Source organism: Ischnura elegans, chromosome 8, assembly GCF_921293095.1.
Source record: "Ischnura elegans chromosome 8, ioIscEleg1.1, whole genome shotgun sequence".
Taxonomy (NCBI): domain Eukaryota; kingdom Metazoa; phylum Arthropoda; class Insecta; order Odonata; family Coenagrionidae; genus Ischnura; species Ischnura elegans.
In genome coordinates, this window is record NC_060253.1 from 88,393,490 (window position 1) to 88,412,929 (window position 19,440).

The 19,440-nt window shown below is 36.9% G+C and overlaps 1 protein-coding gene across 5 annotated transcripts in view; it reads right to left on the reverse strand.

Moving 5' to 3' along the window:
• Positions 1-19,440, reverse strand: part of LOC124164048 (CYFIP-related Rac1 interactor B) — a 211,033-nt gene continuing 191,593 nt past the window's right edge. For all 5 annotated transcript variants that reach the window (XM_046541217.1, XM_046541214.1, XM_046541215.1 and 2 more), the window contains 8 exons: positions 10,466-10,664; positions 9,938-10,064; positions 9,289-9,403; positions 8,604-8,788; positions 6,665-6,744; positions 5,360-5,486; positions 5,207-5,277; positions 1-1,915 (listed from right to left, as the gene is read on the reverse strand). In XM_046541217.1, the coding sequence (XP_046397173.1) occupies positions 1,849-1,915; positions 5,207-5,277; positions 5,360-5,486; positions 6,665-6,744; positions 8,604-8,788; positions 9,289-9,403; positions 9,938-10,064; positions 10,466-10,664 (971 nt within the window). In that variant the 3' untranslated portion in view covers positions 1-1,848. The remainder of the gene's footprint in view (positions 1,916-5,206; positions 5,278-5,359; positions 5,487-6,664; positions 6,745-8,603; positions 8,789-9,288; positions 9,404-9,937; positions 10,065-10,465; positions 10,665-19,440) is intronic.

The following is a 19,440-nucleotide window of genomic DNA, read 5'->3' on the forward strand; positions in this document are numbered from 1 at the left end:
TGCTGTAGTGTTTGCATGGAATACGTAACACATGGGTTAACGTGTATGAAATGAATGGGTAATACAGCAATTTTATCAATATTTCATTTGCAGATTATTTGTCTACAACAGTAAGAATTCATAATCTCATACTTTGTAGCAAGAAAATTTTACCATGGAAAACTAAATTTTCACATGGCTGATATGGCATACAAGGGACTTTAAGTAATGGCAAATGCTTTCCCCAGGCTGTCTACAACTCTAGCAACAATGCAGAGGGCATTATAAATGGCAATTCAATTCGTAAAAATGGTTGTTTTAACAACAAGCATTGGCACTTACATTCTTCACTTTTGCCATTTTACAATGATATTTAGTCAAGGCATATTGATGGCTGAGTTTTATAAAATACATTACATGGACACAATACGAACTGAATTCATTTCATGCATCAAAACCATGAAACTTTTTTTTTATAATCACAAATATTTTTTTCATGTTCCAAAGAAAGGCATAAAATTGTTTGAACATTATGACAACAAGGCTGCTAACAATGAACTAGACACAAATAAATTAACACGCACACAAAGCTGGACTCCACACAAAAAGTATGACTACAATAACCAGATTATTACTAGCATGTTTTTCCATCCTTAAAAAGCAAAATGTACAACATCACAAGGGACAAAGAAGACTTCATCGACCCTGTCATCAGCAATATACATAACACTATACCACAATGCATATTCAAGTGGACCTTCACACTTAAATATTCCTTTCTAACCACACTGACATGTGTACAAGCAGAGTGACTAATTTCACCAGGACCTTCATCAAAAAAATATTTGCTTACACATTCTTCTTAATATAAGCGGAGTTACTGAGAGAGTAATAATATGCAATATTTTTCTCAATATATGTATGAGTGAATAAAACTGGCAGCATTGTATAGCGGTAAAAAACTGTAAACAGTAAAATTCTTCATTTTTTTATCTACAAGATGTAGTAATGACTGTAGGTTTACAAAAACCATAGAGGGCACACTCCGCAAAGGCGGATGAAAAGACCGAGGTAGAACCAATATTCATGAGGATGGCTTATTGAGGTGATCAACAGGAAAAATGCTCTTAACTCATTCAGATAATATGAAATATCAGTGCACCTCAATTACGAGAAATCGGCTTTCAACATGAACAACATTTTTTCCAACGCCTTGCTGCCATCACAATGGATCATGATATTTTTTTATGGGGATACATACAGCCATTTCTTAAGCCTTTTAGAAATATTTACAAAAAATGCTTTAACCATGTCAATTAAAATTTCAACAAAATACTCAATAGCTTTTTATCTAAGGATATTAATTTTATAGGTCTTTGATGAAAAAAAAATATTGGCAAACACACAAACATCGAAAAATTATCAAAACTTCCCTACTATCACTGGCATTTTGTAAAAAAAAAGAAATTAAGAGAGACTTCCCACTCAATGACAGTTTAAAAATTGAAAAAACAATGTTTCTTTTGTTCTTTTCCTTTTAAATGCAATTTAACTTGCATGAAATTTGGCAGTGGGAACATTTCATCCTTACAAATTTCCACTATCTTTCTTCCAATCTTGTACCAATTTAGGTGCTTTGGCCTGCTTCATCAACAGTAATAGTCACACAGTCAGCAGTTAAATTTCCTGCTTCATTTCACACACATAAAACATATAGTTCTCCGTTTAATCCTCTAAAAATATGACTTCTTTTAGAGAACAGGAAGTGATGATAACACATTTGGCAAGAAACTTATAATTACACCATTGTGGTTGAACTTGACATCAGTTTTTTGTTTATTATACAAAACTTCACATTGATGGTGAACTTCAAGCAGCAAGAAGGTTTTTTATATTCCTTGGTGTTCCTTCTTCATTCAGATGCTTAGTTGTATACCTAGGAAAAAATGAAATAATAAATTTAGAATTCCAGCTAATAATGACAAGACATAATTATTGGCATTAACTTGGTGGGACGATATTAAAATTCAGTTTTGCAAGGAAATGACACCAATTTTAGAAGCTGGTGCATTTTCATTGTACTTCCCTAAAATTTTACCCACAGAAGCGATAATGTAGTCTAGAGATAATATTAATTAATTTCAATGCTATAGTCTCAGTACGTGCTGAAATGTGTAGGTATTTGGACACTTCAGTGGTACCTTGTGACCTTCCAAACTAATGATGTGCTAGACAGACAAGCTATCTTCTTGGTACAGGATTTGGCACACTGCTGCATCCGTAGATTGTTATTAAATAGCAGCAGCTTTGCAATCCTTGTTGCTAATTTTAGTCTCTTATGATCTTAAGTGTTTAACAGGCAAAGTGAAACCATTAAAAGATCACTAGTGACTACAGCTGTAGTTACTCACTCACACTGTTAGGCAACATGTGAAAAATAGGGAATTATTACCCTCTCTTTTCTAATCTGCCTGAAACTGCTAACAGTGCTGTTATAAATATTTCACCCTGATGATGGCTTGCATGATTTAGACCTTGTACCTTTTACTGGAAATACTCTGTATTCATTATTTTAGTAGTTCTCCTTCCTTCCATCTCATCTCAACAGTTTTAGCACATCTATTCCTCATTTCTTGATTGCTATTTTCTACACCATTTTTCCGAACTGATGGCGGCTGGGTGGAAAATAGCAAGTAGCCAATAAGAAGTGCTGCCCCTTCCACCTCTCCCTTCCCCTCCATCCCCTTCCCATTTCCCCTCCGCTCCCCTCCATCCGGCCGACCGGCGTTGCCAGCCTTGAGAATAACGGTACTTTCGGGGGCGGCGGAAGATTCTCGGACGAACGCTGAGCGATTTGATTTGGCAACACTACTAGCTGGAGGGCGATCTGCACTGCACGGAGTTCGGAGAGAGACTGCGGGCTCCTCCACACTTTCTACTATCGCACTCCTGTGATTGGCTGGAAGAGTGGGTGGGTTTCGAGCACGCTCAAGGTCAGCCGCCATCAGTTCAGAAAAATGGTATAGCTATCTTCATCATTTTTGGCCTAAAGTCCATGCTCCTACATTCATTGCCATTCTCTTTCTTTCCACCTTCTTTCGTTATTTCTTGTGTTCAACTGACTATAGAATAAATGCAAATATTCACCATGATTGAGACCTTGAGATTTTTTTCTGTTTTTACTGTCTTTAATAACACCTGCCCTTAAGTCCTATATCCCATCTGATGAGTTTACAAAGCTCATATCATTCTCCTCCATTTACCCAGGGAAGACATATTAGGCAGGGTTTCCTACATCCATTCCAACAATTTTTTTCATGAGATACCATCACTAGACAACCAATCATCTAGCTCCTATCCTTTGCTCTATCTCTCTCTACATACGGCTCGATAAGGAGCAATTCAGAATTCTCCCAAATTGAGAATTACTCCTGCCAGTGAAGCTCTAGTTGTCAGTGGCTCTTTCAATTAAGATTGTTGCCATAGAGAAAGAGTACCAATCTTACTCGAATGTATTTCAGTAACTCCAACTTCTTGAAGTCCACCCTAATAGCTGGTGTAGATAGGATTTCAAGCATCAATTCCTCATGTACTTTGGAGCTATGTTACATCAACAGGTGACTGCCATTTGTCTCAATCCTATAATTTGGCCTACATGGCATTGGGTGTTTCACTAAGAGAAATCAATATAGGTCAAAGGCTATTGGAACACCAAAGCCTTTCTTTCATCATATGGTTGGGGCCTAGAGAGAACAAATTGAAATTAGTATAACAATGCTTTGCTAAAATCCTAAAATGAGTGTCCTGTGTCTAATATTCAATAGGGTAGTTTCCTTCATCAAAGAAAACGAAATGAAATTATTGCGATTCGTTACCCACCATTAGTGTATTCATAATATACAAATTATTTGGTTTTAGAAATACCGGTTTAGACGAATGGCATTGATCAATTTTAACAGCATTTGAAAAAGGCCAGATTGGCACCCATGCGATGCCACTCCACGTGACGTCACAGGGACCTAGTTTCTATACGAGAAGATAGGAGTTTTACATCGTCTGCGATTAACAATGCATTAGAGGCACAGAGATCAGGGAAACATGTCTTAATAATCACCTATTAAAACTGGCTAAGGTCGGAAAGTTTTCTTCATTTGATAAGGTATTAATAATCATTATTTAAGCCCAGCGCTACCAGCTAGCCGGGTACTCTGCTACCTGCTAGCATCCTGCGTCGTATCAGTGCTCAAAGCCTCGCCCCAAGGTCACCTCACTTGCGGCAGTGGGAACCAGAACGACGTCACACGGAGTTTTCCCATCATTCATACTTAACCGACTCGTTTTCGTGCGCTTGAAAATTTTCACTTTTCATTTAATCGTGAAAAATAGATATCAAAATTTAAAAATCTAAAAGCATGAAATACGTAATCCAGAAGTAATAATCTTTCGATTTAGGCAATAAAAAAATAATAGGAAACCACCCTATTAATAGAATTTTGGAGTCTAGTTTTTGTTATACCCTTGTTTTTGTCTGCTAACAACCAGGCTACCATAGGCCCCTGGGTGGAGGCACTTTAGTCATACTGACTTGCAATTGAAAGTAGACCGAGGAGTTAGTTGAGCTCTGATGTCTCATCGATACACTCATCTTGAAATAGACAACTAATGATGACTGCTCAACCACCCCCCCCTGCCAAATGGCTGTGTCCTGTTGCTACGTTAAACTCTCGATTATAAGAAGTCACCGGGACCACAAAATTGGCACTTCGTAATGTAGAATTTTGTAATTTCAAACCTTCTTAATAAGTCACAAAAAAATGATTGCTTTTGTTTCCACCACTCTATTTTGTCTTTAGTGGCCTTTACAAAAAAATTTTTTGGTGGTTATTTATGTTAGAATTATAAAAAAATGCTTTTGCTATTGATTTTATGTCGTGAAATATTGTTGAATAATTATACTACCCTAAAATTCCCATTCTTTATACTTATGTACTCTGCCCCAATGTTAATCTACCGAATCTACAGAGCTCTATTGTTGCATTGTGGTATTACACTCTGTTAAATGTGGGATTATAACGTACCAAATATAGTCCAATTCTCTTAACACCACATAGGGCTTCTAAAAATCCTGAAGGGTTTTTCTCAATAATGTTAAAATAAAACGACCCAGTGGCTGTCACATCAGGACATAGTTTTTGGAGTATTGATAGAGTTTTGATTGGCAATTCACCTGAGAGCATTGAGGAGTCCTTCTGACCTGGCTGGGGGTTGATCTTTAAGAAGCTTTACACATCCTTTGACCTGAAAAAATGATGAAATCAGTGAAAACAAATTAATCTAAATATTAATGATCAATAGTTGATGATGACTGAGTGAAACTCACGTCTACATTGGATGCCTTCACGAATGCTCCTTGAGGGTGAACATGATCATAGAGAATCACCAGACCAACCATAACCCTCAGAACAAAGAGTTGCGTCTCTTCTCTTTCAAACTGGGCCAGCAAATTCCTGTAAAGGAAAGGTTGAAAATGTAAAGTATCTTTATTTATGATAGTAATTCACTAATTTTAGTCACCATAAATGTGAGGCATTCAGATCAGGCATATAGCTAACGTGGGGGGTTTTCAGTTCCCCATGACATTTTTTCTCCATGTGGTGACTGCCCATGTTACATCCCCTCAGGGAGCCCAGGGGGTCTGCAACCCCCAAGCCCAAAATGTAAAAACACAATTACTCTCCTACATCATAGAAAACAAAATGTTGAGAATTGATGAATTTACAAAAGATTTCTTAGAAAAACGAAGTTTTTTCGATCATTAAAAGGGTTAAAATAAGTTAAAAACCCTCTACTTAGTACCCTGTTTTTAAAAAAATTTTCACCTCAGGTTTTGGACCGAACGAAACGACCCCGAATGAAATTCCTGGCTATGATACTGCATCCCCTCAAGAGACAACTGGCCAAGGGACACCTAACCTCTGAATACATCTCATCTAATTAAAGTTGTGGACTGGTATCAACCTCTTAAATCCAGAAATTTTATAAAAATAGGATAATATGTATTAAATACTGCAGCCAGAGCTTTAAAGTTTAATATGTTTAGAAAAATCCACGACACCATAGTTTTGAATGGCTAGCGGTAGGGTGCAGTAGTTTTTATTGTTGTTATTGATGGTGGTGGTGTGGCTTGAATGGCTAGTGGCAAAATGCAATTGCTGAGGTTACCATCTCTTAATTAGTGGGTATTTCTTCCCGATGTAATCATTGGTCCATGGTTCTTGCAAGTTTTTTAAACCTTTCTTAGGCATTCAATTGTCACTTGGGTAATTTTTTTCCAAGCAACCAAATTATTAGATGAAATTTTCCAAAGACTTTCTCTTGCCGCCACCCATCTTTGCACACCGTTTAAAATGTAAATAGGACATTATACCAACCATCATATGGATACGCCTATAAATTGACTTAGTTCACCAGGTAAAAGTTCACTTATATAAGTACATTTACATACTCCTTCCATTTTTGACACACATTAATGGGTTATCCAAAGATACTAGAGAAAACCAAGCTTCATATCATGACTTACAAAACTTGGTAGCATTGATTTTTAAACTTCGTAAACAGAATCCACATTGTGGGGAGACGATTTTCCATTCAATACGTGAAAGCTGCTAGTAATTAGTGTACTTACGGACTTTCGAGCATTCGCAAGCAGACTTTTGCCATTGTTCCAAGGGTTTCAGTTGTATTTTCAATGGGGATGTCAGCATTCTGAAAGAAATATGATGCCAATAAAGATTAATTATTTATTACTTCCATCGTTAACCATTGAAAGTATTCAGTATTCATAAATGTAATGATATTTGGTGAAGAAATTTTAAATTATTAAAACTTGTGTGGTCCATTATGACTTGCTTATATTTTTGAAGTGCCGTTCACCCAAAAGACATCTTCAGTCTGGAGAAACTTGGTTTGAGAGAGAAATAATGTAGTTAACCTTTAATAACTTTAATTAATACTAATTAACCAAAAATAAGAAGGAGTTGAACCAAAAGTCAACAACTTTTAGTCCATGTATGTATTTCTTTGTTTCATTTTATTATTTTACTTTATTTCATTTTTTTCATTCATGCTTGAGAGATAAAAGTGGAGGAAACAAAATCATGTTAAAATATTTTGGGCAGGTTGTCTGTTAATGAAGTGGAATCCGAGAAGTATGTACTAAGTTAATCATTAAACAGCAGTGGACACTTCCTTACTTTTTCTCCTAGTCTCTGCTACAAAAGGTATGTAATTATTCAAATGGGATTGTGAGTGGAGTGCTTAGGAAAACCTCATTCCATGATAAATTTTGGTGGCAAGTGAGTAAAACTAAAAGAATTCCAATGAAATATTTTTGAGTCTTCAATGAAAGCCACCCTTTTCTGGGAATTTTGCATAAAATCTCAGGCAAATCCCATGTGCGTGTCGGTGAGATATTCAAGTGAAATTCCTGACCTCAAGATAGAGCTTTTTAGCGACTACGCGGTATAGTATATGGAGTGAAAATTACAAGAAATCTATTGGAATGATAAATTTTTAACTTTCAATATTCCAGCTGAATAGAAAATGGGCTTTGTTTACTGCAGTAACTAAAAGTGGTAATGTTTAAAATTCAAACAATTTTTAAAATTATGGAAACTTGAGTGAACAAAACAGTCATTTATGGATGACTTAGGTTTTCGGTGGCTATATCATCTCTTGTTGAAATGCCGAAATAGGATATGACTCTCATATAAAAAGATTATGGAAGGTGGTCTGTGGGGAAGATATGAGGAGTTGAGAAGGAAAAAATGTTAAAGTAAATGAGAATAAGGTGGAGTCTTGGGTTGATGGGTTAGCCAGTGGATTTTGGGAGAAATTCACTCATGTAAATAAAGGACTTGGATAGGATGTTTTTTCATTTGGTGTGCATTTTGGGAAATTCACTGCAGCCAAGAACACTGTGTGTATTTAGGTTTAGCTTGAACCTCAAGCAGCGTACTTTTTATCAAGTACATATTATCACTTTAAAAAATTTATTATCTTGTGTCAAGCATGATTGGGAAGGGCACATTGTCGTTGAAAAAGTGAATGTAGATTGAGTGCATTGGAGATGTTCAAAACCCCAAAATTTTTGTGAGACATATGTAGTCTTAAGTGTACCCTCTCCAAAACCCAAATTAATCTCCCTGCACCTACTAAATGTATACCATTTCAAATCATATTCTCCCAAAAACATTTCAAATGTGCATTGTCGTGTATCTGCAGAGTTAAAATTTTCTTTCCTTTCCCATGCCTGTCACAGGACATTGAATAACAATTATCGAGTACATCCTAATAAGCCTTCTTCAAGTCTGAAATGCATGATTAAGTATCCCACATCTCTCATACTTTTCTAGTGTCATCTGAATAATTTCCCATCAAAATCATTATGTAGAACCTTTTGTCCTCATGGAGCTAACTATTATGTTCTGAGTTGAAATTCATGATGCCAGAAGTTGCTTTTCGTCGTAGTGGCTTAAATACCTCTATCTACCTTGTATTCCAGAAGTCAGGGACAGGTAATAGGATTTAAGTACACAATTTTTAGTGATGTTGTAGATACTCACCTCTGCCACAAACCTAGTAGTGGCCTCACTGAGGACCTTGAGCATTGGTGTGGCATGTGCGTAGAACAAGGACATTCGATTCGCTAATTCGTTTGTCACTGTGTCTTCTGCCTTAATTATTCCATGATGGTCAGATCCATCTATCGCTGCATCATAGTCATCTGCATCTTCTCTGTACTCATCAACTAGAAATAATAAATTATATACATAAATGATAAATAGATAGAGCAGAGACACTGTGCATTCTCTATGATTAGTTATCTTGAGGTTAAATCTGTCATTGTGCACATGAAGATGCACATAAAAATTGAATTAACTATCACAAATTATTTGATAACATCCACTTCCATTGAATATGATTAGAATATATACGTGGTGATGATATGGATCATGTCTTTTCCGCAATCCAAATTGATATCAGCAAAGAATTGCAATGCAATATTAAAAGATATGATAAAAGCTTTTCTCTGCAAGAAATGATAGGAAATATTTTCAAAAAGAGGAATATTGGGCAAATTATTTTCGATAGACCATCAAAATCTGCCCACCAAGAGTTAATTAGCACCTGTTATTACTTAATCCTACTTCTATGATAAAAACGCCAAATCCAGTAGAATTAGAGGACCTAAAAAAACTGCTGTCAATAAGTTAAAGAAACATGAGGAAATTTAATGCATGTCAATACCTTCCCTTGATGACATTCTGCGCCGACTAATGGTTCTACGGTAGTAGCTGAAATCATTTTGGATGGCTGGAGTACGCATTTTGTGCTCATCAAATTTCAGCACAAATTCAAGAACCTGCAAAGAAAATAGAAAAATTAATGCTCCTCATCATCAGTAATAGTTGGTCATGATCCTATTCTTCAGTTAACAAAATTATAATTATGATGTAACTAAATAAGTTATTTTTTATTTATATGATATTTATTGCAGAAGATCATAAGTAACTGAATTATGTAATTCACACGAATCAAAATGTGTCCTTTAGTTAAAATGATTTGAATCATCAACATTGAGAAGAAGAACTTTGTGCTTTCACATTAATATTTATTCACGACTATGGTTTCAACGTTAGACGTCATCATCAGGTGTGTTCATCAAATTTCATCATCATCAGGTGTGTTCATCAGGTGATGAAGACGTCTAATGTTGAAACCATGGTCGTGAATAAATATTAATGTGAAAGCACAAAGTTCTTCTTTTCAATGTTAATTATGAATCGCTTTCACCAAGTTACGCCTCAAACAATCAATTGATTTGAATCAGTAAAATTTAAGGTCATGCCTATACAGCATCTTCATGATGAGCAAATTCTGAAGTGAGGTAACTTACCTGAGCCAACTGTTTCACGAGAGCCTGTTGTGTTTCAAGGTTGTGAGATGGAGAGTGAGGTCCAGCGCATAACCTGGCAAGTATTTTAGGAACTACAGTCTCCAGCTGCATTGAAAATTCATAGCACCTGTAGAGATTTTAGGAAATTGATACAAATGTCAATGAACTTACTTGAAATTCTTCAATACACATCTTAGAATCATGATTTTTTAGGACTTAAGTTAATAATCAAGAAGTAAAAATTCTTTCTTTCAGTATGATGGTCCTTCTAATTAGGAAAATAATTAGGAAGATTACTCATCATTGTTATCTGCATCATATTCCTGCAATTATTATATCATTGGCACATGGGAAATTGCAAATGAAGGCAAATTTTTAGATCTGCAGATAATATCTTTTAAAACACATACATGCTACAGTTTGACAACCATAGATTGATGTATGAAATTCCAAACGTATTGGAGATTGCCATTGCCAAAGAAGTGGCCAATAATGGAATAAGATATTAGGTAATATTATCATTCATACCTGCGCAGCTTTTTAACTAGTGGGATGACAGCAGCCCACGCTTTCCGCCTCGCATCATCTGTCGGTGATGAAATCGCCTCTCTTATCTCCTTTCCAGCACCTTTGTATCCCTGAATTTCCTCCAGTATTGACTCTGACCTCTCCAGGACGGCCTGTGCCTCCAGGAATGTCTCCCTCTCTGCTGCAGTAGGTTGAGCATCTGGAATGAAAATGGTAATGCAACATTGTAATGGAGGACAATAACTTCAGAGTTGGAGAGAAGCCAGGTGATTTTAAAAAATCAAGAATTATAAAATTTTTCGACTATATAGTGTGAGCAATAGGAAGAGTTAGGCCAATTTTTAGTTTTTCATTTCTAAAATTTTCTTAGCATAAAAGGTAAATGTGAGGATTACTCCAATATATAGCCTCAATAGAAATTTCTTAAAACTGATAGACTGCTCCACTAAATTGAGATTGGTAAATTTAACAGTTGGTAGGGGGAAGGACTTTGATAGGTACCCTGGCACTCAAAACTTTTCCAAATCCATTGTGGTGAACTCATGATTAACCTGCCTATCACTCGTAGACAGCAGACAACACAGCACCCCAGAGAAGTTATAAATGATGATCCATTTAACCTAGTCTAGGTCTAACATTATTTAGCTTTTTAAGAACTGATCAGTCAAAGATTCTTATCCTCTAATAAATGCAACAACATATTTCCATAAGTTTTATGTTATGGTACAGGGTAATTCTTCAGATAATTGATAATAACCAGACTTTTGAACAATACTGAAGCATGTTAGGAACCAGGAACTAGCACGATACTTCATTCCAATCCTAATTTTTTCCTTCATCAAAGGAAGCAACGGCTCAAAAGTTCATTAATCTGTCACAAATTGAAGGCAAGGCAAGGAAAGATGGAGAGAAACCCATATCAAATCGAAACTTGAAGCACGTACGTGGTGGAAGGGCTCTATATTAATAATGAAAGACACTTTTTTTCTTCCACAAGTTTATAAATATTTCTATTTTATTACCGGTTTCGGCTGTTACATCAGTATCAAATACCTCCATTATCAAATAATATTTGATAATAGTGTAATAAACGGAACCGGTAATAAATAGAAATTTTTATAAACTTGTGGAAAAACAAAGTGTCTTTCATTATTAATGAGAAAACCATATTAAATGTTCTAGCAAAACACAGGGAAAATGATTCAATTCCTACAATTACATTAACCCCTATGGGTTAATTGGGAACCATTTATCTTAAAATTCCGCAATTTAATAATCTCGCACCTACCGCTTATCCTGGAGGGTATTCCATACCCCCACACACACCGGTATTAGTGGCACCTAAACCCCCCCCCCCCCCCCCCAGCCTTAATGCCTAGCTGCGCCCCTACTGGGAGCTGTAAAAAAACGCGAATTTTCGAGCGTAACTTTGGCTTCAGTTTTTCTTTCCCTTTTCTAACAATCCGTCCGAGGGTAACGGAGATCCTGATAATCTGCAAATAATCGGTAGAAGTATCATGTTCTAGTTTCTCTTAATGAAAGCGTGATATCGCGTAAATGCATAGCAAGAAACTCAAATAAATGTAAGGACATTCCGAAGTAACTTAATCCTATCCATACTCCTTTTGATGAAAAATAATTACTGGGTGTATGAGCGTTGTGAATCTTTGTACCCATGACACAGTAACTCAGGAGAAAATCAATTCTTCCCATCGGAATTTTGTCAAAAGGTAAAAACATTGAATTTTTAAAAAGGAAAAATTGAAGCGTGCTTCATCGTAATGATAAAAAAGAAAGAAAACTGTCTTAATTTAAAGAAGGGAAATGACAAAAGAATCGATGATTCTCAATATCCGGAGAGAAATAAAATACGCGGCGAGGGGAAGAAAAAGATCGTGATGGTGATTATCGCCATCCATATCGATGTCAAAAGGTGTTCTCAGTAATTAAAACTTAAAGTTTTCCATCAGTAAAGCTGTAAATTAAAAAAATATCGGATAGAGTTTTTGTTTTGTTTTTGTGTGTTTTTTTCCTTCGCAATCGCTAATCAACTGTAATCGCAATCTTTATGACTGCATTCAATCGAGCCAATTTCAATGCGACATGCCACGTATGAGCCATAACCTTAGATATATACAATATGCGACGTATTGGCTAGTGCTTTCTTTTAACTATATATAAATTTGTGTGATTATCAAATTTATGTACCGTCTCTTCTCAACTATTCCTATGTTACTGTCGGCGTCAAAATGATGTGCCGCTGTACTTTCCATTTTATATATGGACTTCAGTGCATGCCATAATAATGAATAATACGTCATTTTAAAGAAAATTTTATTCTCAATTCTAATTAATTTTCTGTTTTATGAAAAATTCAAAAATGTAGACACGCGAGAGCAATAAATTACTCCGCGCACCATTAAATTTGTCAACTTGATGAACTTTGTAACTCAACCTAGGGAAAAGCACTACGTCTACAACATTCATCTTCCACAATAGATTGCAAAAAATAATGTAAATTAATAAAATGGCTTTTGCGTATTTTTAGAACGCATATTTTGTTGCATAATAACGAAAATATTTAAACATTATCTAGTCCTACAGTTTACCCCGAAAGAAAAAATAAAATCGATAGAAAAACTTCTTTATTTATTTAAAATTTTTGTATGATCCATAGTCTATGAAAATATTGATATTTGTGAATGTCAATAACCTCCTTTAATGTTGCGTTGCCAAACGGGGCCGCGCAAGGCCAGTGCCGGCATCCCCCCCGAAGTAAATTTGTGACTACGTTTCAGATCGGCGAGAAAAATATTCTTAACTCTCCATTTAACTTCCCGTTGAACACCGCTAATTCAAAAGTTCAGTTGGTCCGAACACAAATTTTGGAAAAGATAATCAATACATTTTTTGTACCAAAATGGTAAATAACCGCATATATAATGCAATGCTGATTTTAAGAAATTGAAAGCATACATTCTTACGTCTTCAGATTACGTATCGGAATCTTATTCAATTCTATACAAAGGAATGTTTACACTATTAGAATATATAACATTTCAATTCAAGGAGGTAATATGTTAGAAATAGATCTTGGTAAACAGCCGCGGACTATTCAGCAGTGGAACTTTAATAAGTTAACCGCAGGTGCAATCAAAGAGCAGCAATTAAAGAAAAGAATTCTAATCATTTTCCATGACCTAGACTGGGATCCCCTGTATCTGCGCCGTTGTCTTCTCGGAAGGTAATGGGGTGGAAACGCTTAGCTGTGGAATTTGTTTTTTTTTTTCGTGACGTATTCACTCATTTAAATCTTGCGCTAACATTTGAAATTTTCAGAATATATCGAGTGCACCTTTTTTAAACATTTTCATGTAACTCAAACATAAAAATTTGATCTGATGCAATATTTTAGTTAAATTTTCAAAATTGGAAATCAGGGATACGATCTACTTTACGCACCCCTGAACAGTGGCGTAACTATGGGGGGATGAGGAAAAGATCCCCACACAAATACTCAGAAAAATAAAAAAATTAAATTATAGTTTTGTTTTGGCACTTAATAACTGCATCTGCTTCAAGTTAAAGATCATTTATCAATATCATGGCAGTAAGTCATTTGAGTCATTGAGATGAGTCGTTATTAAAACATTTTCCCCGATCCCCCCCCCGTTGCCTAGGGGGTGGACCTCCCCCAAGGCACCTCCATCCCCCCCAAAAGCACATTCCTAGTTACGCCACTGCCCCTGAATATTTCAAGATAACAGCATCAATTTTAAACGAGTATTTTTTCAATGAATAACTTAAATTTTGTTGGAATGGTATTTGGAGGAGGCGACCGACAGCTTAGGTCATTTGAGCCAACAGGGAAGGGTAGGCAAGGAAGGGTGGAGAGAAACCCGGCGTCGGTATTAGCCTACTCTTAACGAAAGGCGCCATGGGGACCACAGCTTAACGTCCCATCCGACGGACGGAATGTTGCGCTTGAAATGTCCTCCATACAGCATTCAAGCAGGGATCGGGCAATCTCCGAGAGTTCTCAGCCATCGCCGGTATTTGAACCCGAGCCGACAGGGTATGAAGCCAACACTCTAGACACCACACCAACCCGATCCCCTCTTACATTTTGTCTTCTACAGATTTTTTTGTATTAAGTTCGACGGTTAACATCATCTTCTGGTGAGGAATAAACTGGCGCCAATGTATTCCTCACCAGAAGATGGCATTATGCGTCGAAACCCTGGTCGTGATTTAACAAAAAAATCTGCGGAAAAACTAAGTTTAAGTTATTCATTCAAAAATTTCAGCCAATTTCACAGAGTATCGATGGAAACCACCAACTTTTTTACTTGAGCAATTAGTTGCAAGAAACGACCGGTTGAGGGGGTATGCGTCCCCTTAATAACTGAAGTCACTGAACTTGACTTAACTGAAACTGAACTTTGCACGAATTGGAGCGACACCGGTTCGATTTAACGGAAAATAAAATTATATCGTTTTCACCGTGGAGTTCTCGTTTTGAGCAGATTTTCATAAAACATAATAATGCAGCTGTTACAATGATCTGAGGACTTCGCGACCCGAACGGTGTTCAAATCCTATTCGTTCACACAAACGCGACTCTTAGAGGACCGCCTACTTTTCGTGAGAAGACCGAGCCAATTGCCAATGAAACAGAATCCTGAACATGGACTTGAGCCTAGAAGCTTTCGTATGGTTCTCAAATTAACACGACGAAGGAATGTGTTCCAAGGGGAACAGGCAGCCACAAATTTTAATATGCATTTCAACTAATAAGCTGAAGAGGTTGCTGAAACTTCGTTGGCACCGCTTCAAAGGAGCGATTTTATCTAGTAAGTGGGACGTATTCTCTTCGAGAGATTGGAGTGGAGAGCATAGACTTGGACGACATGTGTTTCCACCCGTTTTTTTTCAGACAGAATGGCTTTGAATAGGCATCCCTTAGAGAAGTGATATAAATTTGGAGGTGGAAGCGAGTGAACAGCGCGATGATACAGAGTGGAGAATATATTTGAGGGATGGGAAAAGTCTCCTTCCAAGAGATATCATTTAATATTCCTAGTATTTACAATTCAGGGTTCAAGTAAACACTCAAAATTCATAACTTTGTGCTAAGTTCATTAAGCATACTAAATTCATACTCACTATTTTTTACTCAAATCATAATCATAACCCGTAATGTACTGAACCCAGAGATAAAAAATGCGAAATTTTGAGGAGGATGAAAAATAATTCAGTTTATTTATTATCACCATGTTTTTAATGCGTGCACTATAAAATTTTCTTTGAAAAACGGCCAACAGACCTTTTAAAGGCAATTTGCTGTCCATTACAAGCCCAAATGTGATCAATGCAGTATCACCAGACCTTGAAAAAATATTGGAGCTCATAATATAACAATAAATGCATTAATTCTCAGATTTTTAGTGATTGCCCAGGCCAAGAGAGGATACCATTGAATAAACCCACTCCTTAGGTATTCACCCATTTCCCATGACCACTCCTTTAATGAGTACCCTAAAATTCTTCTCGTCTTCATTGATTTTTCCTCGCTGACCTAATACTGTCCGCTGGCAGAAATTCTCCAAAACTAGGATTCCTGGTTCAGCTACTAGCGAAGCCATCAAATATAATCCGCTAAAATATTAATCCTGAGATCATAAAAATTCGTATGGTCCAGGGAAAGGGGGCAGACCCTCCATAATGTGTGACATCCACAAACCAAAGTCTAAGGATCACGGAGTCAAATAAAGCGGAAGACAAATAAAATCAGGATATTCGGGGTGAATCAATAAGAGAAATCCATTCATGCATTAATGAATGATAAAACTAACTAACATGCATACTAACAATGAATAAAATATATACGAAAATACTAAAAATGAGGCAATTCTAATGATGATTCACAAGCGATGAATAATGAGAATTTAAATGGTTCAAATATAATTTGTGTAGAAGTGCTTGCGTCGTTTACTGGTGAGCGAATGTTACGGATACCGCGAATTATCTCCTAAGATCTCTTAGATAAGGGCAATGACCTATATCGGCAATGAGAAAACAAAAAATATATAATGGAATACTGAGTCGATCCATATTTTGTTTCAAAATATTTTTCTATCATTAATTTGAGATAGAAAACTCAAAATTCCTATAGGACGATGAAGAATATTGCGCTGTGTACCTTCTAAATTTAAGATAGGGCTTTCCTACTTTCAAAAAAGCTTCAGTCGAATGAAATTAGGGGAAGCCAAAAGGTTTTTCCGGCAAGGCCGTCGCTCTCTCAGGGAAGGGATTCCCCAGCCAGGGATAAGAAGGCATGACGGAACACGAGGCTTACGACTGCACTCGGCGGTGCCATCACAATTGCATTCGCGAACTAGGCCGAAATGTGCGTCATCCGATAGGTCAGGGAAGGTCATGACCCACATCTCCCTCCATGTAAGGCTCACCTTATGACTTAAAACCAACGTTTCTGCTGCGGTATAAGGGATTATGGGTCTTCGGCACACCCAAAAGCAAGGGGGGTAAAGACCACTTGAAATAAGAAAGTCGACCACGAAAGACGTGTGACAATTACGTTAGTGTGCTATACGGAATCTTCATTAACAGCTTTATTCGTCCAGAGGTGAACAAGAGGTCATCCTCCTAAGATCCACCGCAATGTAATCCATGAACGGCTAACAAATCAACGAGTTCTCACCAATTAGAATTTGGAAGTGGTTGAAGCAGTTATATTTCATCAGTTTGAGAGTTCATGCGGATGTTTCATGTTCGTGTTCATGTCACATGCGGAGAGTTCAAGTGGGCGATTGTAGCACCAATGTACAAGGAAAACATGCAAAGTTAATTCATAGTGTGTTTTTTGGGCCCAGGAGAAAGTTAAACAGTAAAAGTTATAGAGCAAACAAAAACAGCACGTGATATTCTATTGTTTTCATAAGCAATATCAATGTCGAGGTCGAACGACAATATTTCCTAGGGTGAACCCTGTGAATTTTAAAATTTGTCTTCCCCAAGTCCGAGTCTACTCTACGTCGTTTTTTTAATCAAAGGCTTTGGAGCAATTCCCCCAACAATTTTCGTTCCGTAATGTGCATATTAAACAAATCTACCCTGAATGTGCAATTTACATTAGTCCGATTGTTTTACCGGTCTTTGAGTGCCAAGCAGTCAAAAGGAAAAAAAGGATTTAGCCATGGGAGAACGTTCATCCATGACACTTCTGCAGAGATCATCCGGCTGCCACAGACAAAGCCAGTTGATGGCAGTGGCGGATACAGATGGGGGGCGCAGGGGGCGCGCGCCCCCCCCTTGCGGGTCCGCCCGTATTGCCGAGCATTGCAAAACCACAATTGCAACATTTTCATATCATAAGGTGGCATTATCTTTTACATGTTTACAATCATTTTAAATAAAATTTTCTTATACTTTGGCTGTGACTTGACTGTGATCTTTTATTACGATAAAAGTAAAGACAACTCAAGATATGTTGCGCCCCCCCCTTGAGTTTTTTCTGTATCCGCCCCTGGTTGATGGAGGTATGCAACCCATGTATTACGATTGAGTGATGAATGGGCTTTTTATCTCGTAGAAATACACCAGTCTTCATTCATGCTTCCGATTATTATATTCGCGGAATCCACAATAAGGTATAAATACCACGAGCAGCAACCTATGACTATTGTTGAATAAGACATCGAAATATTGACTTTTTTTAAGCATGTCATCCATAAATATTAGTGAAAATAAACACAATATTGTAATAAACGCCAATTATATGGAGGCCCAAGCGAGAGGGACCATCATTCTCACTCGATAGGTCTTTTTTTTTACTGGTGCTTGTTAATAACTTACGATATCATCTTGATTATTTCAGGGTATGCAGAGCAGACGAATTGTAACTATTGACTACTTAAACAATGAAAATTTTTATCCATAATACTTTACCTACGGTAAAATTTTCATGTTTGAGGAATAGGTAAATGTGGGAAACGGTATTTTCTGCATGTTCTGAAAATGTATAGATGATGGGATAAGTTTTAAACAAGTTATAAGGAGGGGAAAAAAGAAAGAAAAAATACGACGGATCGAGAGAAAAAGATGCGTCCTCGAACGACAGCACGAAACAAACTTGATTATTATAGTGGCGCGGGCATTAAAAAGTACCTCAGCACTTCTCCATTGAGAGTTACGCGCCAGCATTATAATCAGCCCGAAAAATTGTTATTGGATGACTGACTCTATAGTGTTACTACGGAAGAAGTCGAACACTTCCCCATAGGGTTTTACACACCCACATATTAATCAGTCAGTAAAAATTATTACTGAATGACTAACCCTATTTGGTTAATATGGAAGAAGACGGGTCAATAATTGATATTGCCTAAAATATGATCAAGCACCTACTCCGTATTTTTTTGCGAGTAGGGACCATTTAACGAAACGTTGTAAACCACACTGTGAAATTGCCTCGATATTAGCAAGCAACGAGTTACCAATTGCAAGAATTAGAATCAAATTGCGGCAGCCTTAAAATCCCATTCAATCGATGAAAATTGTTTTACGATACATTGGACAGTTGAAAGAAACGTTGACTGGAGGCATTTAAAGACTCCCTACTTGTTGTGCTTGATGTTTTTATTTATGAGAATGAACTGTCGTTAGCTTTTCGAAAGGTTTATTGCGCTTCGACGGGGAGAACTTCACTAAGGGAATAGGCGGATATAGGGGGGGAGGAGGGGGCACGTGCCCCCCCAGACCCTTAAAAATATGGAGGATTTTTAGTACGGACCCGTTATCATTGCGTTCGTTTTGTATTACGGGGTATCATTGTGCCCCCCCAGAACAAAATCCTGGATACGGTCTTGCTTGTGCCCCCCAGAAAGAAATCCTGGATCCGCCCCTGACTAAAAGGATATACCTCAAAGTGAAAATGATATAAGAGGTAATGTATT